At 34.2% G+C, this 27,998-nt stretch overlaps 1 protein-coding gene across 1 annotated transcript; it reads right to left on the bottom strand.

Annotated features, from left to right (window-relative positions):
- Positions 1–9,213: 9,213 nt before the first annotated feature.
- LOC131182403 (uncharacterized) lies at positions 9,214–27,357 on the bottom strand. The gene is made up of 3 exons (XM_058151950.1): positions 26,021–27,357; positions 10,210–10,619; positions 9,214–9,902 (listed from the first exon to the last, which is right to left on the bottom strand). Exons 1-3 carry the CDS (start codon positions 27,343–27,345, stop codon positions 9,214–9,216), a joined length of 2,424 nt encoding a protein of 807 aa, XP_058007933.1. The 5' UTR covers positions 27,346–27,357.
- Positions 27,358–27,998: the final 641 nt, after the last annotated feature.

Below are 27,998 nucleotides of genomic sequence, written 5' to 3'. Positions count from 1 at the left end.
AATTATTCTTAAGAAAATCTCTTAAATTAATTGCATCTTATGCAACTATTTAAAATTTCTTAAAACAATTGCCCCAATGGAGGGCCCATGTTATAATTACTTTAATTATAGCATTTCTAACTTAATCATTTGTTTGGAAGATTTTATGGTCATCCTAATTACTATTAAGGTCTCACTTTGCACATTATCCATTTAGCATGCATATATCATATAATTGCATACATTTCCATACATCTCATGCATTCATGGATAAGCAGTAAATATGGTATGATCATGGACTTTCTAAGGGATTCAATTCTGAGCCACCAAGAATTGAATCAGGGCATTCCTAGGTGCATTTCATTCATTCATTTTACAAGAGTTGCTGAAGGAGTACATAATCAACACTTGATCTTGAATTTCTCTCACTGGTCCCACCAATGCTCTTGATCTCCTTGAACTTCTTGCAATCCAATATTACATAGTAATCCTTGGCATACCAAGGCGAATTTACAAGAACTTAAATAAATGAAATTACAATCCAAAAAATATTATAAACTTAATAATACATGCCTAAAATAAATTAAAATAAATTAATTAATTTACAATCTCAAAGAAACATAAAAGAAATAAATCCAATCATATTGGTCTTTTATAGTTCATGATCATCCATCATGCATATCACTATTTAACAATTAAATAAAACATACATACTTAAATTAAATTGAATATCTCATATTCAACTTAAAAATCCAGATTTGAATATGATTCAAATAAATTTAAAAATTCAGATTTGAATCTCATTCAAACAATTTTTAAAAAATCAGATTTGAATCACATTCAAACAATTTTTAAAAAATCAGATTTGAATCCCATTCAAACAATTTTTAAAAATTCAGATCTGAATATTATTCAAACAACTTTTAAAAAAAATCAGATTTAAATATGATTTAAACAACTTTAAAAATTCAGATTTGAATCACATTCAAACAACTTTTAAAATTCAGATTTGAATCACATTCAAACAATTTTTAAAATTTTGATTTGAATCAATATTTAATTGTGTGATTAAAATTCTAATTAAAAAATTTAATTAGACATAGGATGAGCTTTTAGATCATACAACAATTGCAAATTAAAAAGCCAAACCTTGAGCCACCCATGAAGCCACAAACCTTGCACACCATGAAGGTGTTCTCTTGCATACCGCCACACATCCATTGCAAAAAACAATGGATAAATCATCTAATAATCAAAACACACAATTAAATCATATAATCAACAATCTAAATGGCAAATATAGTGGCTCTGATACCAATTGAAGGAGCGGAAATGTGAACAACACAAGTTTATACCATTGAATTCAAAAATTTTCACCTAGGGTCACATGCATCATGCAAGATTTATTTTTATCTATTTGATTTCAATGATAAACAACATATTAAAACTCTTTTAATATATTTTTGGATCTGTATTTGCTATTTAAGAGTTTAAAGTTAATCGGATTAATTTTAGAACTCTAGATTAAATCAAGAACAAACACACTAACCTCTTGAAGCACTGCAGTGTATTTGCGCCTTTGAGATTCGTCTTCAGGACACCAGATGTTGTCCCTCTAGCTTGTCTATACCAAGAACACCTATAGCAGCCCTTGAACAGCTTCTAAAGTTTTTTCTATTATTTAGAAAATCAAGTTCTGCCTTTTAAGAGATTAAAGATGTAAACGGGGACACTAGAAACGATTTCTAGTATTTTTAATTCAAGAGATTGTTTGTTAATCTCTTGGAATAGATGAGAGATGAAGAGAAAGAGAGAATATGAGTCTCAAGGGTGGCGGCACACAATGGGAGGCAGCAGCTTGTGTGTTTTAATTTTTCATAACAACACTTATATAGCTAGGTTAACACATTAAACCCTTGCCACATGTCACCCTTTGATTGGTTCTAAGTTTAATTGACCCAATCACATTGTGCCAAGTGTCAAACCTATATTTAATCTTAATTTTAATCATCTTACATGATTAAAAGACATTTTGCAAGCTTATGTGTAATGCCATGTGTCACCATCTCATGGTGCCACATGTCTCCCTGTGAAATGACCAAAATGCCCCTGTGTCTTAATTTTGAGTTCTTAACCCAAAATAATTATTTCTCTTTTTCTAATCAATTTATATCAAATATAAATTAATTAATTAATCTATATTAATTAATTTCACATTAATTAAATTCATATTTAAACACTTTAAATATAAATTTAACTTATACTTTACATCCAATAATCTAGATTTGATTTCAAGTCATGCTAGGGACTTTGCAATCTAATTGCAAACCAAACCTATTTAATTAATCAATTAAACTCTTTAATTAATTAATTAAATCATATTTAATTAGGTGATAACTTGTGTATGTGTGTGACTTACTAGGCTCATCACTAATTGGCAATGAGATAATTACTTTCATACTTACTTCAAGTTCCATGGCTTCCCAAAAATCAAGGATTCTTTCTTTCAAATTTTCTTTTCATTTTCATGATATTTGTACTTGGCTAAACATGCTTTTCATGTTTAATAAAGAGAAGAAGAGGGATTAGTGCACTAACCTTACTTGAGCTTCCCAAACTTCAATTTTCTTGCTTCCTATGGGTGTCTATAGCTTCCTTAGGGTGTGGGGAGTATTTTTTGTGAAGGGTGCTACAGGTTTTGATGGGTAGAAGCTTGGGAAATCAAGCTTGAAAGCTTGAATATCAATGGAGGAAATGGGGGACAATGGGGGACGGCAAAGAGAGAGGGAAGAGATGGAGAATATGACTTTAGTTGGTGAGTTTTGTCTCTTATGTTTTATATTTATATATTTATATGTGTACTTAATTTGTTTTAAATATTCATAAGCTTTTCTTTTCTTTTCTTTTCTTTTCTTTTCCTTTCTTTTCTTTTCTTTTCTTTTCTTCTTCTTTCTTTTCTAATTCAATTTATAAAGTTTTAATTCATACTAATTATTTTAATTCTCTAAATTTTTAATTTGACATTTAGGTCAAAATTCACCTTTGGGGGGTGAAATGACCAAAATGCCCTTAGTAGTGCATATTGGGTTATTTTTATTATTTTTGTACCAATTTATAAATTCTCTAAATTTTAATTTATTTTTCTCTCATTTTTTCTATATTTTTTTAACATTTATTTCTTCAATTTATGCCTACTCACTATAGTCTAGGTGTAGTTCTAGATATTTTGACTATCCGAACAGATATTAGTCGTTGGAACAGTAAAATGTACGGACTATCTATGTTGAGGGCGTTATACCTACTTCTCAAACTGTAAATCTCAACCAAAGGTGGAATCTCATAGAAGTTAAAATCACTATCTTGCAAATACACTACACTCACCAACTTAAAATCATCAGTAGTGGAACCAAAACCAAACCCAACTGAGTGTATATAGGGTCCATGTTGTAAAGGGGTTAGAAAGTTTAAGTAGTAATATGTAAATTTCAGGGACTAAAGGGGATATTTTGTAATTATTTTCTACTTATGTAATTTTGGGGTGTGATGGCTCAAGCATATTGATGTCTCCTCCTGTCACACCTCATTGTGCTCCTAATGCTCTTTAGGGGGGAGTGACTAGTCGGCAAGTGCTGGGCCGGACAGTCACCGGTTGGTGAGTCCCTATTCCTTCACTGCTTGTAGGTTTCCCCCTTGCCTACAAGTGAATGTGAGGAATCCCTATTTCATTGTATTGATGATGATATTTGAATGAAATAAGTAGCCCGTTCTTGATATATCGGTGCCTCGTTGTTCTTGATGCTTCTGTATATATATTATTGCCCCGTTGCTTGATGTGTTTGTTGTGCCTGTGATGCTTGCTTATATGAGACATTGTGGGAGAATCTCCCTTAATTGGCTTGCTAAAGCCCTATTCTAATGAAAGCCCCTTTTGATGTGCAGATTATTGTGAGAATCTCCTGGCTGACTTGTCTTGAAAGAGTTCAAGCCAAGTGCCGCACGGTCCCAAGTGAGTGCTAAAACCTGGGCCCGTGACAGTTGGTATCAGAGCAATTGATCCTTGAACGGCTTTGAAAGCATGACAAAATCAACCGTACGCATTGAGGCCCTGGAGAAAAGGGTTGAAGAATTTCTTACCTGGGTTAATGAAAAGCCCACTCGTGAGGAGCTGACAAGAGAGCTTGAGTCAGTCTACCTCATTGTTGAGTAACGAGATAAGCGCATTGAGGCGCTAGAAGAGAAAATTGAGTATCTCTTGGCTATGGTAGCCAAACTATCTGAGGGTGAGGGTGAGCCAATAGAGCTTGAGGCCACCCAAGATCCCAGAGCTGAGGGTGTGCCAATAGAGCTTGAGGCCACCCAAGATCCCAGAGGTGAGGGTGTGCCAATATAGCTTGAGGCCACCCAAAATCCTATGCATGAAAGAAATACCCGATTGGGAAACCTTGAGAGCAGAATGCTAAATCTTGAGGCAGTGGCCTCCGATATGGAAGAGCTTGTTAAAAGCTTAAAATCTATTTCCATTTCTCACAATTCTCTTGTAGGAGCTGTGGATGATATGAAAGAGGATGTCAGCGAGACCGTGAAGATAATCCAAGGTCAATTACATGAACTAGAAGGGAAGGTAAGCTTACTAATAAGAGCTACCAGAAACCCTATCATGGGGTCTTACGAGGTAGGCAATGCAAAAATCCCTGAGCCTAAGGCTTTTGGGGGTACTCGTGATGCAAAAGAGGTAGATAATTTCCTCTTTGATATTGAATTATATTTCAATGCTACTAAAAATAATTCTGATGAAGGCAGGTTGAAAATGGTCCCATGTACTTAGCTGAGGATGCCAAACTGTGGTGGCGTACGAAAGTGGAAGAAACTATATCCAGGCAGTGCTCAATTGCTAGTTGGGATGACATTAAAAGGGAATTAAAAGCACAATTTTACCCTGAGAATGTTGCCTATAACGCACGGTGCAAATTAAATGATTTACAGCAAACAGGTTCCATTCGGGAGTATGTAAGGGAATTCTCGACATTAATGCTAAATATCAAGGATATGACAGGAACAGATAGACTATTCAACTTTCTAAAAGGTTTGAAACCTTGGGTGAAGAACGAGTTAATGAGACAGAATGTGAAAGAGTTAAAGACAGCCTTAGCCATAGCAGAAAGTCTAGATGATTATTCTACTAATACTTCCAAAAGGAAGTTTGATTCCTCACTAAGCCTAGACAATTGCCCTAAATGGGGCAAGATTTCAAGTGGGGGAGTGAACAAGGATTACTCCCCATTTGAAGGGACAAAAAGTAAGAGTTGGGGCTTTAAGACTAGAGCAGATAGGCCAACCAATTTGGGGAAAGAGCCAAATGAGAGAGGATCATGGAATGATCAATCCCCGAGAATAAATAGCATGATAATGACTGAACCCAAACAATCGAAATGCTATCTGTGTGATGGACCACATCGTTTCACTGATTGCCCACATAAGAGTACATTAAATGTCTTACAAGCAATTCGAGAAGAAGAGAAAGGCCTCAAAGGAAAGGAACAAAGGGAAGATGATAGTACTCCATCAATGGTAGGTGCCATACGCTCTCTTGGAGCTCTGGAGAAGCAAAAACATAAACCATTCACTGAGAAAGGATTGATCTATGTTGATTTATGGATCAATGGAAAAGCAGCAAGAGCTTTGGTGGACGCTGGAGCCACTGATAACTTCATAGCTGATAGGGCAGCATTACAGTTTCAGCTAAACATGCAAGAGGATACAGGAAAGATCAAAGCAGTTAACTCTAAGGCAACAAACATTGTGGGAGTGGCTCGCAGAGTATCTTGTCAGATGGGGTCTTGGAATGGTGAGATTGATTTTACAATAATCCCTCTTGATGATTTTGATGTGGTGATTGGAATGGAATTTATGAAGAAAGCACAGGCCATCCCCATTCCAATAGCAGACTGTCTCCTATTGATGGGGGATAAACTTTGCATCGTCCCGACAAACTTTAATCCCATTTGTGAAAAGAAATTGATAGCCTCTCTTCAGCTCACAAAGAGTGCTAAAAATACGGAACCAACACGTACAAGAGACAAACATGAATTCATTATTGTGACCTGGTATGATAACTATAAACTTCTTGTTATGTCTTTTAGACTAACAAATACTTTGGCTACTTGTTGCATGATAGCAAACCAGGTGTTCCGGAAGACGCAAGTCAACTTTCTAAGCTATGAATCCCAACAGAGTAGAGATCACACCACATCCTACTTCCTAAAGGAGTGGAATCAAGATGGAGAGAAGACAAGGGTCCAATTAGAACAAGCATCAAATCAGATGAAGGATTGGGCAATTGAAAATCAACAACCAAAAGAATCGCAAGTTGAAGATCAAATGATGATGATACGACTACCAGACCAACTGCACCTCCTTTGTAATCAAAATAAGAGACTAATTCACAAGGATAAGAAGCCAAGGTTACTGATTATTGGGTTCGACCAACTAACTTGCAGAGCAGAGTTATCAAAATGGATGAAGATTCAGTCACTTTGCCATGCTACTAGTACAAAGCAATACCATGCAGAAGAGATAGATCCTAGCCGTGATAAATCCACTGGAGCTGTAGAAGAAATCCAATCAGAGCAAGCTGTCAAAACTACCCAGAGTCAAGCATACAAGGAGTATCTCATCAAATTAGAAACAGACATCCAACCACAAAGGCAACACAGTGGAGAGTTCTTGCAAGTGCAATCCTGGTTGTAAATACGCACTGCACTCTTTTTCCTTCACCAAGGTTTTTTCCCACTGGGTTTTACTTGGTCAAGGTTTTTTAATGAGGCAGTATCCCATCGCGTATTTTACAACCACATGCACAGAAGATTGAAGAGTTTCCATAAGCTTAGTCGACGAGGACGTCGACCGTTCAAGTGGGGGAGAATGTAAAGGGGTTAGAAAGTTTAAGTAGTAATATGTAAATTTCAAGGACTAAAGGGGATATTTTGTAATTATTTTCTATTTATGTAATTTTGGGGTGTGATGGCTCAAGCATATTGATGTCTCCTCCTGTCACACCTCATTATGCTCCTAATGCTCTTTAGGGGGGAGTGACTAGTAGGCAAGTGCTGGGCCCGACAGTCACCGGTTGGTGAGTCCCTATTCCTTCACTGCTTGTAGGTTTCCCCCCTGCCTATAAGTGAATGTGAGGAATCCCTATTTCATTGTATTGATGATGATATTTGAATGAAATAAGTAGCCCGTTCTTGATATATCGGTGCCTCGTTGTTCTTGATGCTTGTGTATATATATTATTACCCCATTGCTTGATGTGTTTGTTGTGCCTGTGATGCTTGCTTATATGAGACTTGTGGGAGAATCTCCCTTAATTGGCTTGCTAAAGCCCTATTCTAATGAAAGACCCTTTTGATGTGCAGATTATTGTGAGAATCTCCTGGCTGACTTGTCTTGAAAGAGTTCAAGCCAAGTGCCGCACGGTCCCAAGTGAGTGCTAAAACCTGGGCCCGTGACAGTTGGTATCAGAGCAATTGATCCTTGAACGGCTTTGAAAGCATGACAAAATCAACCGTATGCATTGAGGCCCTGGAGAAAAGGGTCGAAGATTTTCTTACCTGGGTTAATGAAAAGCCCACTCGTGAGGAGCTGACAAGAGAGCTTAAGTCAGTCTACCTCATTGTTGAGCAACGAGATAAGCGCATTGAGGCGCTAGAAGAGAAAACTGAGTATCTCTTGGCTATGGTAGCCAAACTATCTGAGGGTGAGGGTGAGCCAATAGAGCTTGAGGCCACCCAAGATCCCAAGGGTGAGGGTGAGCCAATAGAGCTTGAGGCCACCCAAGATCCCAGAGGTGAGGGTGTGCCAATAGAGCTTGAGGCCACCCAAAATCCTATGCATGAAAGAAATACCCGATTGGGAAACCTTGAGAGCAGAATGCTAAATCTTGAGGCAGTGGCCTCCGATATGGAAGAGCTTGCTGAAAGCTTAAAATCTATTTCCATTTCTCACAATTCTCTTGTAGGAGCTGTGGATGATATGTTAAAATTAAAAATATAATTGTGATAGAATACCGGGGAAGATTATTATTTTGTAATTGTATTTTAGTGGAATTAATTATTAAAATTAATTATATTTTTAATTTATGAGTTAAATTAAAATAATTAATTTTTTGATAAAATTATGTAAAAATAATTTTTAAATATTTAAGTATGTGATTAAAAAGTATTTAAATGAAGATAATGTTGATATTTTTAAAAATTATTTAGATAATATTATTTTTTATTTGGTTAAATAATAGTTTTAAAATAAATAAATAAATTATAAACAAGACATCCTTTCTTATGATTTTTAACTTATTTTAAGTAATTTTTTTAATTTATTAATCAAATCAAATGATAATTTACACATAACTTTTTATTTATACGTAGCTTTGACCAACTTATAAGTTAAACTAAACATCCTCTTATTTTTAGTCAATTAAACTATTTACACAATATGAGGATTTTTTTCATTAGTTAATGGATTTTAATTCCAATGAAATTATTAGTTAATTTCTCTATTTTGATGAAAATATTTAGTAAGTTATTGTATTTTAAAAACTTTAGGTCTTCCCTTTTTTTTATATTCAAATTTTTCAGATTTTCTCTTCTTTTTTCTTTTATCTCTGCTTTATTTTTCTCCCTCCATGCTTATTTCTCTCTGTAACCACACTTTTTTTTTCTCTCATTTTATCTTTATTTTTCATCTTTTGATAAATGCTACAAGCTTTCTATGTAAAAAGATTAATAAGTTGTTTTAGATCTCCAAGGAATAAAGGCAATAATAAAGAAAAATTATTTATCAATAGAAAAAGCATAAAAAAAAATATTCAAAGAATTGAATGAAAATTTAGTCTTCACACAGCTTTTCATTTTCATTTATAAATATGTTTTTCATAATATTATGTTTTTCAAAAGACATAGGATAATTAAATAGTTTTATTAAAATAGAGAGATTTTATAGTAATTTGATTAGTATTAAAATTTATTAACTAGTAGAAACTTTGACAAAAATTTTCCAGAAAGACGCATTTATTCATATATGCAAGTATCTATGCATGCAATTATTAGGACCTAAATATGTACGATACTGCTACTTCTGGCCGAAACTAGCACAAGAAGACCATTTGCTTCATTGTGTAGAAATGGACTCTCCCTGTGCTTCTTCCTTTGATTCTCCATTTGCTTCATCAATTACAATCTATGAATTAGAACTAGAAGCGACCTCCTCCAAGATTTCACTTGTGCCATTATCCTCAGAAGCTTCCACTTCTGTAAATTCATCTGTTTCATTGAGTAAAACAAGACTCTCCGCAAAAATATCCAAATAAAAGGAGTTTGCATTGCCCCGAATTTTTGTATCAAAGATTTCTTCTGTCTTTGGATCATAGCAAACTAGCTGTCCAAATAATTTTGCCAATAGAACCTTACCACTTTGCCTAAATGCAACTAACTTTCTTATCCATTTCAAATGTGATTTAAAATCAGGAATATCGAAAAGTCTGGTCCAAGATCCTGGAACACCATATTCTTTCATCATCCAAACTGTAAAACAGCCTTCCCCAGTCAGTTTAAAAGATGCAACCAGCAGAAGTGATCCATCAAAAACTGCAACATCCACAAACTGGTATTTCTTAACCAAACAATCTGGTACCTCCATTTCTCCAAACGCCTCTTCTCCCAAGGAAAACGACACAATCGCATCGCATACACCAGGCCCATAAAATCGCTTATTGGCAACCCAATGACAAGCTCCGTTCAGAAAAGCGGACGTTGAGCGCGCAGTGATGACATATTTCAGATTATTATCAACCTTTCTCCAACCCCTACTTCTCAAACTGTAAATCTCAACAAAAGGCCGAATCTCACCAAAGTTAAAATGCGAGTACACTATTCTCACAAGCTTATAATCATCAGTAGTGGAATCAAAGCCAAACCCAAGTGAGGGTATATAGGGTCCATATGGGGTATGTTAACAATCTTTCTAACACTAGGGTTCCATAAAGCAGCTCTCTCGGTGTATTTGCCATAAACATCATCAGATAGACAAAAGATTTCTTCTGTCTTTGTATCCAAGTAGAAGGAGTATCCAAATAGAAGGAGTGTGCATTGCCCCGAATTTTTGTATCAAATATTTCTTCTGTCTTTGGATCATAGAAAACTAGCTGTCCGAATAATTTTGCCAATAGAACCTTACCACTTTGCCTAAATGCAACTAACTTTCGTATCCATTTCAAATGTGATTCAAAATCAGGAATATCGAAAAGTTTGGTCCAAGATCCTGGAACACCATATTCTTTCATCATCCAAACTGTAAAACAGCCTTCCCCAGAAAATTTAAAAGATGCAGCCAGCAGAAGTGATCCATCAAAAACTGCAACATCCACAAACTGGTATTTCTTAACCAAACAATCTGGTACCTCCATTTCTCCAAACACCTCTTCTCCCAAGGAAAACGACACAATCGCATCGCATGCACCAGGCCCATTAGGTGGCTTAGTGGCAACCCAATGACAAGTTCCATTCAGAAAAGCAGACGTTGAGAAATCAGCGATGACATATTTCAGATCATTATTATCAACCTTTCTCCAAACCCTACTTCTCAAACTGTAAATCTCAACCGGTTAGGCAGCAGTTATATCTTTCTTTGTATATAAACAATAGAAGATTCTGGAATAGAGGTCGTTACTCTTTCTTTCTACACATAATTTTTCTTCTTCTAGTAATTTCAAAATATTCTTTCATAATTTTTCTACACAAAATATTAAATTGAACATTAATTCCAAAATAAAAATATTATTTAATATTATTATTAAAATATAAAAATTTTCTTTTAAGGAATTGAAGAAGTAGAAATTCAAATAAAACTGAGAGGAATTCTAGAATTGTAGTTACTGCATGTGTTCTTAATTTTTAAACAAAATTTAAAGGTTTACGATTAAATAATTAAACAAATAAAACCCTCATTTTATTATTTTATATATTTGTTTTTGTTAATTTAATATTTAAGAAATTTTTAAATAAAATGAGGTTTTTTTTAAGGTAGAATAAATTATTATTTAGTTCTGTATTTTAATAAAACTAATTATTTAATTTTTATATTTTAAAAAATATTTTGTTTAGCTTTTATATTTTACTTCTGTTAAACTATTTAATTTCTTCATTAATTTTTTCGTTAGTTAATACTGATTAAGCTACTATTTAGTCTCTTTATTTTAGTAAAATTAATTAATTAGTCCTTATATCTTAGAAAAACATGTTAGTTGATCTCTATAATTTAACTCAATTAATTATTTACTCTTATAATTATTTTTTATACCTAAATTATCCTAATCCTTTTCCTTCTTATTCTCTCTTCATAAAAATAGTATAAGCAATCTACATAAAAAAAAAATCAATTTTCTTAAATTTTTAAATAATTAAGGAAAATTATTTCCCAGCAAAGAAGCACACAAAAAAGATGTCCAAAAAATTAAAAATGAAAAAAATTTACATTTAAATTTAATTTTCACATAACAAAATTTCAATTTTTATTGAGGAGTATATTTTTAAAATACGGTATTGTTCAAAATATATAGATAAATTAATTAGTTTCACTAAAATAAAGAAACTGAATAGCGATTTTTTAAAATACAAGATCAACTAATTAATTTTCTAAAAATAAAAAGACTAAATAATAATTTGAATAGCATAAATATTAAAAAATTTAACAAAACGAATAAATAATTTAACAAAAAAATAAAATATATGAACTAAATGAGTGTATGCGTTTACTTTATACTAAAACAGGCTATGAGTATTCTGAAACTCGGTATTTAGTCTAGAACACCATGCAGATGTAACACGTATTGTAGGCCCTGTAAGCTATAATGAGCTTGATTTTGATGATAACAAAACTTAATGAAATATACATTAACCCTTTGTGCATAAGTATTTGAAGTAATTTTATAGGTCATGATATGCAAAAACATTGATGGAAGGACTATTCTATTGACATGGCTTATATAAAAGGAGTTTATCATCTTGTATAACACAAGACGAATCAAAGTCCATGAAGAAATAGAATAGAAGTTAAGTTCTTAGGTCCATTGTACAAGATTGGAGAATTTATGCCATTTGAGACCTAAAATCAATTTTGTTTTTAGATTTAAGAGTTTAGAAAGTGTTTTTATATCATTTCTAAGGTTTTTGAATGGTCAAAATAATTTTTACAACCTTTCTTCAAAAACTCAAAATTTCAATTTTTAAGTCAAAAGAGCTAAATTAGTTAACCCGCTAAGTAAAATTAGTTAACTAGTTTTGATGTCTAAAATTCTCTGTCTTACAAAACTAATTAACCGGTGAAAATTTTAGTTAACTATTTTTATGACCTGACCTGACTCAACTCTGCTGCACGACTTTCTAAGCAATAATGGCTAGTTTTTTGAAAATTAAAGAGCCGTTAGACACACTCTCCAGCAGACGTTTTTGGCAATGAAAAGCACCTATAAAAGGCATCATTTACTACAATTCTAACTAATGAAAGTGCTCTTATTCATAGTGAATTTATTGTGGTTTTTAAAGCTTTCATTCAATTACTCTTGAGCTTGAGTGGCAAATCTTCTCTCTCAATCTTCTAGCATTAAATTTTGTATTTGAGAGTTATTGAGAGTGATTTCTTCTACACCAAAACCTATTTAAGGTTGTGTACGTGTGAGGACACACTTGTGGAAGGTTTTCAAGCACCTTGTGAAGCTTGTGGGAGGTTTTCAAGCACCTTGTGAAGCTTGTGGTCTTTTGTGGGTGTAGAAAGAGATGATTCTCATATATTTCAATTAATCTGTTCATGGGTATTTATATACAATTGATTCCTATAATTGTGTTATACTAATTAGGAAGAAATCCTAAATAAGAAATCCTAAATAGGAATAGAATCTGAGAATATACAGAAATAATATAATGATTGACTTTCCATAACACTCCCTCAAGTTGGAGCATAGATGTTAATCATGCCCAACTTGTTACAAATGTAGTCAATCCTAGCTCCATTGAGCTTTTGTGAAAATATCTCCTAACCGCTCTCCGCTTTGATATGTCCTGTTGAGATGATCTGTTGTTGAATCTTTTCACGAACAAAGTGACAATTAATCTCAATATGTTTGGTTCGCTCATGAAATACCGGATTAGAAGCAATATGGAGAGCAGCTTGATTATCACACCACAATTTCGCAGGCAGGGGGGTCTTAAAACCTGTCTCATCTAGTAATTGAAATATCCACATTACCTCACATACTGATTGTGCCATGGCTCTGTATTCGAATTCAAAGACTAGATCGAGAAACTACACTCGCTTCTTGCTTTTCCAAGACACCAAATTTCCTCCAACAAAACGCAATATCCAGAGTTGACCTCCTATCAACCTTAGATCCAGCCGGCATCTCAAAAACATTCAACATTTAAATGCCCATGATTACCATATAACAAACCTCTTCCCGAGCTCCTTCAGATAGCACAAGATTTGTCCCAAGACTTCCCAATGAGCAACGGTTGGGAAGACATAAACCGACTTACCACACTAACGGCATAAGCAATGTCGGGACGAGTGACGAAGGTAGTTCAATTTTCCTACCAATCTCCCAGATCTCTCTGGATCTTCAAACAACTCACTATCCCCGCTAATGATTGTAAATTTGGAGTCATTGGTGCACTACAAGGCTTAGCACCTAATTTTCCTGTCTCTGTCAATAGATCAAGGACATATTTTCTTTGAGACAAGAAAATACCCTTCTTACTTCTCATAACTTCAATACCCAAAAATACTTTAATAATCCCAAGTCTTTGGTGCAAACTGGTTTGGAGGAAGGTTTTAAGAGATGAAATACTGTAGAGTCACTCCCGGTGATGATAATGTCATCCACATAGACTACTGGAGAATTAGACCAGCCTCGATTGCTTATAAAATACCGAGTGATCACACTTACTCTTTTGCATACCAAATTCAAATTGCTTCACTGAATCTCCCAAACTGTGCCCTAGGACTTTGTTTCAAGCCATAAAGAGACTTAAGCCTACAAACTTTACCCAACTCTCCCGAGCAACAAACCTGTGGTTGCTCCATATACACCTCCTCGAAGATCACCATGAAGGAAGGCATTCTTGATATCTAATTGGTGCAGGGGCCAATCATATGTAGTCTGCTAAAGAGATAAACAAGCAATGTAGCAGTAAGTTTAGCTACAGGAGAAAAAGTGTCGAGTAATCAACCCCATATGTCCGAGCATATCCTTTGCTACAAGGCGTGCTTTTAATCTAGCCACGTAACCATCAGATTTACCTCATCAGAAATACCCATTTGCAACCAATAGCTTTCTTACCGGTGGGCAAGGCAACAGTTCCCATGTACCATTAGCATCTAAAGCCTCCATTTCCTCTTTCATAGCAAAGACACCAGCCAGGATGAGACAAAGGCCTCACCAATGATTAGGGATGGGAATAGAGTCTAAAGAAGTAACAAAACATCGAGAACAAGAAGACAATTGATTATAAGAAACAAAAGAATAGATAAGGTAAGTACATGAACGTTTACCTTTACGAAGAGCAATGGGTAAGTCTAGATCAGAATCATGATCGTGATGAGGCAGGATCTCCCAACGAAGTAGCCGTGGAGGATGCGAGTCAGAATCTCCAATCTCTTGGAATAAACATGAACAACGGGAGGCCGAGTAGGTCTAGAGACGGAAGAAATAGGCTGTGAGAGAGGACTAGACATTGGTTGGACAGTATATATTAAGATATCATCTTCCTCCCCCTGACTCTCATACACAGATGATTGAGAAAAAAATGGAGTGGACTCAAAAAATGTGACATCTGCAGAAACAAGATAACGATTAAGAGTAGGAGAGAAACAACGGTACCCTTTTTGGATCCGGGAGTACCCAAGGAAGACACATTTGAGAGACTTTGGATCCAATTTAGAAACATTCGGACGAACATCACGTACAAAACAAGTACAACCAAAAATACGGGGTTCAACGGGAAACAAAGATTTTGTAGGGAACAAAGCAGTATAAGGAATATCCCCATTAAGGACAGAAGAAGGCATACGATTGATCAAAAAACATGCCATAGAAACTGCATCCGCCCAAAAGTGTTTAGGAACTTTCATCTGAAAAAGAAGAGCACGAGTTACCTCAAGAAGATGCCGATTTTTTCTTTCGGCCATGCCATTTTGGGATGGGGTATCCACACAGGAAGACTGATGAAGAATGCCATTTTGTGTCATATAAGACTGAAATTGTGCTGAAAAATATTCTTTAGCATTGTCACTTCTTAATATGCGCACAGAAATATTAAATTGAGTTTTGATTTCATTACAAAAGGCACAAAAGATAGAAAACAACTCAGAACGATTCTTCATTAAATATAACCAGGTAACACGAGAGTAATCATCAACAAAAGTAACAAAATAACGAAATCCAGTTTTAGAAGTAACAGAACAAGGACCCCAAACATCAGAATGAACTAACTCAAAAGGGGATGAAGCCCGTTTATTGACTCTAGACATAGAAGGCAAATGATGATGTTTTGCAAACTGACACGACTCACATTCTAGTAATCGATAAAGATCAAATCGAGGACACAACTTCTTCATGGTAGACAAAGAAGGATGACCCAATCTACAATGAGCTTCAAGAGGTGTTAAGGTACTGGAGCAAACAAGCGATCGCGGTACATGATTTTTCAGAATGTAGAGACCACCTGACTCACGTCCTCTACCAATAATCTGCTTTGTCGTAAGATCCTGAAACAAACACTGATCAGAAAAAAAAAAAAGAAATAGAACAATTTAAGGTACGAGTAAGTTTACTAACAGAAAGTAGATTAAAAGAGAAATTTGGTAGACACAAAACAGATGACAAAGAAATTGACGAAGTCAGATTCGCAGTTCCAGAACCCATGACACAAGAAGTAGAACCATCAGCTAAAGTAACAGTAGAGGAAGTGGGATTAGACTGAAAAGCAGATAGAAGACTAGAATTACCTGTCATGTGATCATTGCACCGTAATCAATAACCCATTTGGATGAGGAAGACACAAGGCATGTAGTGGATTTACGACTCGTGATCGCGATGATAGGGAACCGGTAGGCTTTAGAGATGCACGATCGGGAAAATCGTGCAAAATCCTCTGCGGATACCAAAGCAGTTTTCTCGGAGGAAGAATCTTGTAGAATCCTCTCGCCATATTTGCCATCCGTGATCGCCGATTTTTCCTCCGAAGTTGCGGACAATTATATTTTGTATGGCTGTGCTCATGACAATAATAACAAATGACTCCACTTGAGTCCTGAGTAGAACTAGCCTCTCCATTACGATGATTACATCTGTTGCCTGTAATTCCTCCTCTAATTCCTCTTCTATAACCATGTTGTCCATTTGGAGTACGGCTAATAAGAGCACTCTTGTGTTTGTGAAGATTGGGTACTCTGCACGAAGGACCCGTGTGAATGTTTCATGCAAAGAGAAAATCTCGAACTAGAAAGAATCGAGATTTAGCAGTCTCATACTCAAGGAAGGCACGCAAGAAAACTCATATGACAAGTTGCTCGTTGGGCTCTGAACTTTCACATCAGAACTAAAATGCAACAATACATTAATTTCCTCATATAACCCTTTAAAATCCATAAAATAAGCCGTGAGAGACTTATTCTCTTTCTAAGCACGGTAGAATGATTTACAAACATCTTAAATACGGGAGATATTCCTTTACGTAATACTGAGAAAATCTAAGTAATCCATCAATTCCTTAACAAATTCACATGATTAATTAAACTAATTACCTCACCGTGAATCGAGTTCAAGCCGCAAAAACAACCAAGCATCCTCCCTTAGCCAAGTTTGTTGTGTATCATCGAGGTGGATCTTTAGTAAGGTGATCATCCTTATCAATGCTACGCAAATAGACCCTATGCCTTACTCCACTCCAGGTAATTCGAACCATTAAGTTTGTGTTCCGTGATCTTAGTCATCATCGGAATCACATCAGAAATAACATTCTTATTGTCTGCCATTTGTTGAGACAAAGAAAACTAACCGAAACGCTCATCCAAAGTGCCGACAAAGAACAAAATAATCAAAAATCACAAATCAAGAAAATACGAAATAGGATCCGAGAGCCAAACCTCGAAGTCCTTTAATGGTGTAATCGGATCGTGCAACAAAGACACAAGTGGTGGAATGAGGGGATTGAGGCGACGGCAATGTTGATCGGAGACGAAACGGCCGGTCGCGCCAAGGTCTCTCTGGTGGGTGGTGAGAACAAATAATCACCCTAGATAGATGACCTGCTCTGATACCATGTAGAAAGAGATGATTCTCATATATTTCAATTAATCTGTACATGAGTATTTATATACAATTGATTCCTATAATTGTGTTATAATAATTAGGAAGAAATCCTAAATAAGAAATCCTAAATAGGAATACAGAATACAGAATATACACAGAAATAATATAATGATTGACTTTCCATAACAGTGGGAAGCAAAGACGTTGTAAAGGTCCTCAAGAACCTAGGAAGCTTGCTGATTTTGTAAAGGCTTTGAATCTTGCCTGTTGAAAAGATCAAATAGTGGAGTGACTCTCAAAGTGGGACTTTGGGAAGAGTGGATGTAGGCTAAGAGAGCTGAACCACTATAAACATTGTGTTTGATTCTCTTCTTCCCTTAACTCTTTAATTTTCAGCACTTTGATTTTCTGATTATATATTGAATGTGTTGAGAAATTGTTTTAATTATATGTGAGAAAATACACTTGATATCAAGTAATTATTTTGTGTATGAGCTAGTATTTGTGCATAACTTGATTGATTACTTAAATTACATCCTAGGAACAGAGTTATACACATACATAGAAGTGCAAAGCCTCAATTTTTCATTAAATCTTGAGCAAGGACTGAAAAATTGTCTAAAGTGTCCAATTCACCCTCCTCTTGGTCACTTTCTTTGGGACAACACGTATGTTACATAACATTCAAAAATCCAATGGGAAGACCTAATCATATGAAGATATGCACATGACATGCTGTATTAGGGCCTAGTTGATCAAGACTCAAGACACAGAGCTATGCTTCAAAATGCTAGAACTAAAGCCCAAACTTAGGTGCTAAATATTTTCCTTACCATAATGAAACTTTAACATCCTGTCAAAAGGAATTAATTTACAAATAACAGAGACTTGTTAAAATGCTCCATTAAGCTTACATAGGCTACTGCTGCTACTCTGGTCCATATATGCTAGCACAAGAAGACCATTGATTTTGAATAATGTTTGCAGTAGAACGATGCTCCCCAAGATACCGTTTGCTTCATTCTGCAGAAATGAACTCTTTCTATGCTTCTTCCTTTGATTCCATCATTTGATTCATTAATTAACATGTGTGAACTAGAAATAGATGCATCCTCCTCCAAGATTTCATTTGCTTTATCGTTCTTCTTCAAGTCCTACTTGTCCACACCCTCAGGAGAAGAATAATGATCCTATTTTCAAATTTCTTTTGCTGATTTTAAAAATATAATGGAATTTAGTTCTTTACCTGTCACACCTTACCCCTCTGTAAAGCATAACATGATCCCGCAGAATACCTAATGAACTACCGAACTTCACCTACCGATAACTCATTAAGTACCCTACAAGGGATTTTAAAACAATTTTCTTACTTTCATAAGTGGTGAGCATTTTCTACTGGGTATTAAAACACTTAATTAGAGTTTGAAAACTATTTAAAATTTTTTTTCCATTTTATTTTTTCGCAAATTTTATAAAAATTTCGGCAGAGTGCTGTCTGTATTTTGAGAAAACAGTTCTTCAAATACCTGAAAAGAAGCACTTTCAATAATTTATCTCAATAACTTCATCAATTTCACAGCCATCCCAACCAATTTCAACATCATTTCTCAATTTCTAAAATTCAATATCATCAAAATACTATAATTTAATTTCATTCAAATTAAAACAAAGTACTTCCATTCATATTTCATTAAAGATAAAACAATTTATATGCATCATTACAAAATTTTACATTAGGAAAAATCCAAACTAAAATTAATTACAAGATTTATACAACTCTATACAAATTTATACAACTTTATACAACTGCTTATAACCAATTTTATATGTCCATACAGTTACATACATTTACATATATCAAAATAGTTTTTACAATCAGTGTATAAAATATACCCGATAGACTTCAAGGCAGATAGCTCCTCAATCCTCAGCAGCTTACTCTGCTGCTCCTCTAGTCTCTATATCTGTGTCAGCAATAACAGTCATCACTGAGTACTAGGACTTAATGGTGCACAATATACTAAAAATAATCTTTATGCGGAATTTAAATCATATTTATTCAAAAATTAAACTGAACCTGAAATATAAATTCAAAACATGATTTATAAGATTTTAATCCAAACAATTTCATTGCAAAAGTCTCAAAACAAATTTCATAAAAATACACAGTTATATCATGCCATTTGAAACAAATATCATCTCAATAGCCAGAGGCTAAGGAGAAGTCACATCACAAGGCTAGCTAGCTCAAATATATGGAAACCCATTCTTTTTCTTCTTCTACTAGCACACACCTCTACACTTCAACCAGAGAAGGAATCAAAATTCGAAACTGATTTCCCCCACTAGTCGTGCTAGTGAGGTGTTCAAATATATGATCATGACACTGTGGTTTCAAAACTTACCTTAACAATTTACTAAAAATTTATTGCCATTTCAAACATACACAAATAAACTTTCAACAATTCAAAGCAAAAGCATAATACACATTTCATGCACTTTGTAAATGAATTTTAAAGCATATTGATGTTGTGCACAAACCTTATACGAGTTACCTCTTGGCCTTGACTCGATCCCTCGGGTTCTTTCCCGGTATTCTTTTCCACTGAAACACACAATTTCACAGTGTTTCAGTATCCTAACTTATCATGAATCTAAAAATAAATCCAAATTTACTTTTACCTAGCTTTAATATGCTAAAATTGACGTTCTTTAAAATTTATGTTTCGGGGTTACTATTCACTACACTATTTAAGTTAATTTGTTGACTTTCTAAGGCTTAATAGGTATGGGAATTCCAACTATACTCACATACCACATTTTGGTCACCAATTTTATTGGTTTTGGTTGTTTTCTCAAAACTTAAGTCTTTTAGGTAAATTTTTAAATTTTCAGTTTTGGTATCTTATGTTGCATTGTTTCATTAGTCATTTTGCTGTTAGAATTTGGCTAAGTTTTCTTCATAGAAATTGTTCCTTATTGTCTTAAATTTATTCTCCTTTTTGAATCACTCCAATTGGAGTTTTGTAGCTCAAGTTATAGCCATTTGAATCATGGCTGCCGGATTGGACTTAACCCAGATTTTCTGGGCAAATTCTGGTTCTGACAGTTTTAGGTCACTAGCTTTGAGTGGCTAAATGACTTGGTTAAGGGCATAATTTGGGTTTGTGTTCCTCATGAAAGTTGTAGGTCTATATCTCAGCTTTCTACTGGTAAAATTTCAGATCATTTAGATCTCCCTAGCCCAAGTTATGGCTAAATGAACAACTTCATTTGGTCATTTTGTACAGGGCAAAATACCTAAGTCTGGATTTGTCAATTTGTTCACTATGCTATGGTAACTTTTTGGGCATGATTCCTAAATAAAAAATGTGTCATTTTGTGTCTAGTTTCATTACCAATTGGCCTCACACCAATTGGGATTGTAAATTTTCAGTTTTGGTCCCTGAAAGGGACCTTGGTCATGCTGCCTCTAGCATGTCCCTAATCAATCCGAATTTGAACCTAATTCTAACACTTCCAACATACCTCAATTGGTCACAAATGATAATTTTTCAACTCCAACAAGGTCAAACACATCCTTTAACAAATTTTTACATTTTTGTCTTACAAACCCTAGGTGTCAAAACCCTAACTACACTAATTGTTACATTTAATTAATTCTAAGCATACTAACATCACTCCATCACTCAATTAAGCTTCCTAACATAATTAATTCAATCAAAACACAAGTATTTCCAACACAAACCCTAGCTAGCCGAATTTACTTCTAGTCCTCCAAGGATCTTTTCATTTCATTTTAAGCATATTTATAAGTTCTTTATGCTATAAATACATTGATTAAACTAAAAATGTCAAGTTTGCTTACTAACTTTATGCATAATTTTCTTTCTCTTCCAATCTCTTCCTTTCTTTTTTCTTTCTTCTTCAAGCTCCTATTCTAGTTGCCAAAATAAGTTTTAACAATGGTGAGTAATTTTTCTATTAGTTCTTTAATTTAATTTCTGATTATGAAATTTTCTTTTCTCCGACTTTATTTGACAGTTAGGTCAGGAGTCAGCTCTAGGGGTTAATTGACTAAATTGCCCCTCGCCTGTTCGACCCGATTTGCAAATAATTCAATATTTCTTCCGGATCCCTGACCTAATTATTTGACATGCTTAACAATTTTTTTTCGTGATTTTCTCTTTTCCACTATGTTCGCAATAGTCCTAAGGACCGCAGCGTCGCATTTTACGGTTCGAAATTTGAGTTTATGTGACGCCCCTTACCCGTCTACTGTATAGCCGAGAAAGAAGTGCCACATTTGGTGCTGAAGCACTCTATCTTGTTTTATCATATCTATTGTAAACTTTTAATGTCATTTAAAACATGTATTCAATGTGTAGAATTTTGTTTTTTATCTTATTTCTGTAGAGACCCAAACAGAGCCTCCCCTGTTTTATTAGCATCTGTCGGGTTCCACTATCACCTGTTAACATATTCATAGTCATCTCACATATTTTCATATCATATTCTCTTTTATCATATCATTCACAACTATTTATGAGATCTCAAAATGAAGTGTCATCTATTGCATTCATATAGAAATTCATAGATAATAAATTATAAGTTTTCATTTCAAGTCCAAAATGAAATACATCATAAACTAGTAATTACATCATGACTAAACATAATGAACCAAAATACTAGTCTATACATGGGCCCTACCAAAATACAAAAGACCGGTGAGGTGACTCTGGACAATTGCAGATCTGATCAGAGCTCTGTCGATGCACTCTTGGTGTCTTCTTTGGTCGCCGCGGGGACTGATCTCCAGTACCTACGCGATGGAAAACCAACGCGCTAAGCATAACGCTTAGTGGTGCATAATTTATAATAACAATAATTTAATAATTTGAAATAATATATGCAACTCATAATTTCTTGATCTTTTATATTTTTATTGCTCTTTGGAAACAATTAACATTATCGGGATCTTTTATGATTACTTATTGTATTTTAAGTCTTAATTAATTTTTATCAGTGCCCAAGAAACCTATAACAAATTTATAAAGGCTGGATGCACGGGTGTATACTGGTTAGACAGCCATATGTCTATCCAGAATACATCCGCCGTGCACGAGGCGGTATCGAGCACGAGACTGTTTCGAGCTTGTAAAGCCGAGAAATAAAGTAGGCACAATGGCCAGTAAGTAGGCATATAGCCTGTAGAACAATCATACCAGACATATATTGTCAGTTCATGATTTTCTCGATAGGCAGTACTGCTATCTATAGTCCCTAATTGGTATACCAATTTATCCAAACTAAATAAATAAGTCTAGGTATACTATGGGCAATTAAACATTTTTAATTAATTTAGCACTATTCACTATTACTATTTTCTAGTACTATTCATTGATACCATTAATTTCATATTAATAGGACATTAGTCCTAATTTACATATTCATATCATTTTTAAAATTAAATTTTTCTTATGAGTATTTTAATTATCCTATATAGCATTTTTCCCATGAACCTTTCTTTAGGTTCATGTTGATGTGTTATCTTTATCTAGGAATTTGACTAGGTTAGGATGTCTATTTAGTCACACTTCCTTCATAACAATTGCTCCTCTATGTTTAAACTTGAATTTCAGCTTTTGAATCACTGAATTTGGGGTTATAGAACTCAAGTTATGGTCAAAATACCAAAGGAATAGTATTTTGGGACAATTTCTGGGTTGGCAGTTTTAGTGACTAAATTTGTGCTAACAATTTGATTTGGTTAAAGGCAAAACTGGGTCAAGTGGTCTTCATGAAAAGTGTAGCCCTATGTCTAAACTTTCCATTGGTGAAATTTTAGGTCATTTGGACCAGTATAGAGAGAGTTATGACCAAATGAACACGTACTATTCATTTAGTCATTTTCTGGGTTGGCAGTTTCAGTGACCCAACTTATGCTAACAATTTGAATTGATTAAAGGCAAAACTGGGTTAAGTGGTCTTCATGAAAAGTGTAGCCCTATGTCTAAACTTTCCATTGGTAAAATTTAGGTCATTTGGACCAGTATAGAGAGAGTTATGACCAAATGAACACGTACTGTTCATTTGGTCATTTTCTGGGTTAGCAGTTTCAGTGACCCAACTTATGCTAACAATTTGAATTGGTTAAAGGCAAAACTAGGTTAAGTGGTTTTCATGAAAAGTGTAGCCCTATGTCTAAACTTTCCATTGGTAAAATTTTAGGTCATTTGGACCAGTATAGAGAGAGTTATGACCAAATGAACACGTACTGTTCATTTGGTCATTTTCTGGGTTGGGTGCAGGGTAAATCCGGATTTAGGCAGTATTTAGGTCAAGTTTTGGACAGAATTTGGGCATGGTTTCTTCATAGAGTATGGGCTATTTTGGGTCTAGTTTCACCCCCAATTGGCCTCATACCAATTGGGGTCACACAATTTCATTTATGGCCTAAAATGTATACTGCCCTCAACAAACACAACCTGCAGAAAATAGCACTTCCAATAATTCATTTCTCCTCCAACTTCCTTGCTTCAATTTGACATTCAAGGCACTTTTAAATATCATCAACACATCTCAACAATCCCAATTGCATGGTATAATACAAAAATACCAAAGTTAGGCCAAACCCTAACTCACAATTTCAACCTCATAAAATCTCAATGTAAATCAACTTCTAATACTTATAATGTATCAACCAACATCATTAAATCACTTTATATACATCATAGTCATAAAAAACCATCACTCACCATGGGTACCAAAAATTCACTCCCCCCATAACTCACCTATTTCTTTTAGTTTCTTACAAATTTCACTTCATTTTAACCTTAACTCAAGGATTAATAAAGGAAGAAAGAAAGATTAGGTACTAACCTCTTGGGTAACTTGTCAAACTTCAACTTTTCTTCTTCTTTTCACTATCAATGGCTTCCTTATAGAGTGGGCTAACTTTTTAATGAAGGGGACTATGGGATTTGGGGAGGAGAAAGCTTGGAAAATCAAGCTTTAAGAAGAACAAAAATGGAGGGAGAGAGCTCCCATGGTGGACGGTTCAAAGAGAGGGAGAGAGAGACGAGAGGTGAGGAAGATGACTTGTGGTAGGTAGATTTTGTCTCTTGTATCATACATATATGTATTTTATTGTACTTTATTTTTTTATGTCATAAGCTTAGCTTCTTTTCTTTTCTTTTCTTTTCTCTTCTTCTTTTTTTTCTTAATTCAAATTCATAAACTTGTAATTTTAATTTATGTTAATTATTTCATTCTCTAAATTTTAATTTGACATTTAGGTCAAAATTCACCTCTGGGGTGAAATGACCAAAATGCCATTCATGGTGCATATTGGGTTATTTTTATTATTTTTGTACCAAATAAATAAATTCTCTAAATTTTTCTTTATTTCCTCTAAATTTTTTCAATATTTTCTTAACATTTATTCCTTCAATTTATGCCTCCTCACTATAGTTTAGGTGTAGTTCCAGACATTTTAACTGTTCGAACAGACATTAGTTGTCGGAACAATAAAATGTACGGACTACCTACGGTGAGGCCGTTACAGTTTAAATCGACTTCGCAGTCGTTCCTGAAAAGGTCACCCATCGCTGTGACTCTCGGCTCATTTAACCTCTTATGTTCTGTTTTTCTTATTTATACTTAACTAATTGATAATTACTAATTATTTGTGTTTATGGCTTATCTAGTTGTCTTAGATATGGTTCTAATCTCCTTAATTATCCGGACCGACATAGGTCACCGGAATAGTGAAATATACCAGGCTATACAAATAGGGGTGTTACATTACCCTTATGAAAAGAAATTGAATAAGAAAAATAAAGAGAAAAGAAATGAAAGTAAATCTAATCTCTCCAATAAATTATTAAAATATGATAAAAACAATTTTTTTTTTTGGAAAAAAATATATAATTATACTCTCTTTTATGTTCAAAGATATTTAATAAATATAATATAAGTGATACATTTATTCTCCTATTTCTCTTTTTTTTACTCTATTTAGAAGAAAATACTTTAGGTCAGTTAAGAGGATTTGAGAAATGAAAATTTAAGAAATGAAAATTTTCTTTTATTCTGTTTATTTCTCCTCTTTCCTCTTCTATTTTTATTTTAATATCTAAATAAAAGATCAACATTGGAGAAATTAAATTTCTTTTCTTTTACCTTCCATTCATATTCATCAATTCAAACAAAGGTTAGAGTTCAAATTACATATATTAAGAAACAAGCATAAAATAGAAAAAAAAAATAATAAAACATCTAATTTCATTGATTAAAATCTCAGTATCTAGTCCAAAACACCATGCAAATGTACATTCTAACATTCAAAAATCAGATGGGCAGACCTAATCATATGAAAATATGCATTGTAATGGAGTCTAGCTGATCAAGATTCAAGACTCAGAGCTATGTTTTTAAAGTTGATATTAAAATCTAATGCTATAACTAAATTTGCAATCACAAAAACTCGATAGATGCTCCATTAAGCTTATGTACGATAGAGCTACAACCACTACTAGTTCTGGTCCACACTAGCACATGAAGACCGTTGATTTGAACATCCAGTTGCTGGAATTTGATACAATGTGTGCAGGAGAATCATGCTCCCCAAGACACCATTTGCTTCATTCTGTAGAAATTGACTCTCCCTGTGCTTCTTACTTTGATTCTTCATTTGCTTTATCAATCGTTGAATTAGAACTAGGTGCAACCTCCTCGAAGATTTCATTTGCTTCGTTCAGTATCATAGGACTGTTGGCATTCTTCTTCCCTTCACTGATCTTCTGCAAGTCCTTGTCTACGCCATCAGGAGAAGAAGAAGGCTCCTTTGAAACTCCATTTGTGCCATCATCCTCAGAAGCTTCCTCCTCTGCAAATTCATTTGCTTCATCGAGTAAAACAAGACTCTCCACTAAAGTGTCCAAATAAAAGGAGCGTGTATTGCCCAAAATTTCTGTAGCCGAGATTTCTTCTGTCTTTGGATCATAGAAAACTAGCTCTCCATCCTCTTTTGCCAATAGAACCTTACCATTTTGCCTAAATGCAACTAACCTTCGTATCCCTTCCGAATGTGAAATATTGAAAAGTTTGGTCCAAGATCCTGGAACACCATATTTTTTCATCATCCAAACTGAAAAACACCTTTCCGTAGTAAATTTCATAAAAGGAACCAGCAAAAGTGATCCATCAAACACAGCAATATCCATAAAGATATATTTCTTAACCAAACAATCTGGTACCTCCATTTCTCCAAACACCTCTTCTCCCAAAGCAAAGGACACAATCACTTCGCTTATACCATCCTCCTTAATGGCAACCCAATGACAAGCTCCATTCAGAAAAGCGGACGTTGAGCCCTCGAGCATGACATATTTCAGATTATTATTAACCTTTCTCCAACCCCTACTTCTCAAACTGTAAATCTCAACAAAAGGCCGAATCTCACCAAAGTTAAAATGCGAGTACGCTATTCTCACAAGCTTATAATCATCAGTAGTGGAATCAAAGCCAAACCCAAGTGAGTGTATATAGGGTCCATATGAGGTAAACGTAAAATTTGGACAAGGAATGTTAACAATCTTTCTAACACTAGGGTTCCATAAAGCAGCTCTCTCAGTGTATTTGCCATAAACATCATCAGATAGACAAAAGACCCCATTACAAGAACCCACTATATTAACTATACGCTTTACGCCTTTAAATGGGCAATCAAGTTCTTCAACAGGGTTTGCAGGGAAAGACTTATCTGGGTATAGCAAATAACGCACATTTTCTTTAAATGGCCAAACAAGTTCTCTGGTGCTGTACCTAAAGAAAAGTAGGCCACTGTTTCTTGCAGCGGTTTTCTTGAGGTGGTCGTCTATGAAAGAAGGGTTGGTGATTAAAGAGTACCAAGTTTTGGAAACGCATCTGCATATGAGGATTGATTTCACCGGCAATCTTGACAAAATTTCTGCGAGCAATTCTTGAGGAAGATGATCAGACATTTTTCTTTTTGTTCTTCTTGCTGCGTTTGCTTTGTTTTATTGAGCTATGGATCTACTGGCTTTGAAAAGTATATTGGGCCTCAGGTAAGAGGTTGCTGGGAAGTCGCAAGCCCATCCAGTCTAACCAATTAGCATCCATATTCGACTAAAAAAAAATTAGCTTATTTAAAAAAAAAAATTAAATTTAAACTTAATTTTTAAGCTCATTTAATGAATAAATTGAGTTTGAACTTAATAATATTGGATTCATTAAAGCTTACGAGCAGCTCATTTAATAAATTTATTTATAAAAATATTTATATTAATTATTATACTTTATTATATTATATACATTTATTATTTTATATAAAAATATTTTAAAAATATATATTATTCAAAATTATGATATTATTATGTATAAAATATATTTATTAAATATAATTATTTATAATTTAAATTTATTTTTTAATGAAAATTAAGATATTTTTTTATGAGAGCGAATATAAATTAATTAGTATGAACATTATAATTATAAACTTAAAATTCATTCTTAAATGAGTCTAACTACTTGAGATTTAATTTAATAAAAAATTCATTCTTTAGAGCTCGTTGTCTAAAGAATCAAGCTTGAGCTTATAGAAATTATAATTAAGTTCTACACAAGTTTAGCTGTT

The sequence above is a fragment of the Hevea brasiliensis genome, chromosome 8, assembly GCF_030052815.1.
Source record: "Hevea brasiliensis isolate MT/VB/25A 57/8 chromosome 8, ASM3005281v1, whole genome shotgun sequence".
NCBI lineage: Eukaryota > Viridiplantae > Streptophyta > Magnoliopsida > Malpighiales > Euphorbiaceae > Hevea > Hevea brasiliensis.
Note: the sequence above shows the minus strand (reverse complement) of the source record. Positions and strands in the feature narration are given on the sequence as shown.

Coding starts and splice junctions, on each gene's coding strand:
- LOC131182403 (XM_058151950.1), bottom strand. CDS start 27,345: ATGTCTGATCATCTTCCTCAAGAATTGCTCGCAGAAATTTTGTCAAGA. Junction 10,620..26,020: donor AAAGCAAATGAAGAATCAAA/GTAAGAAGCACA, acceptor TGAGATTTACAG/TTTGAGAAGTAGGGTTTGGA. Junction 9,903..10,209: donor AGTTGCATTTAGGCAAAGTG/GTAAGGTTCTAT, acceptor TTGTGAGAATAG/TGTACTCGCATTTTAACTTT.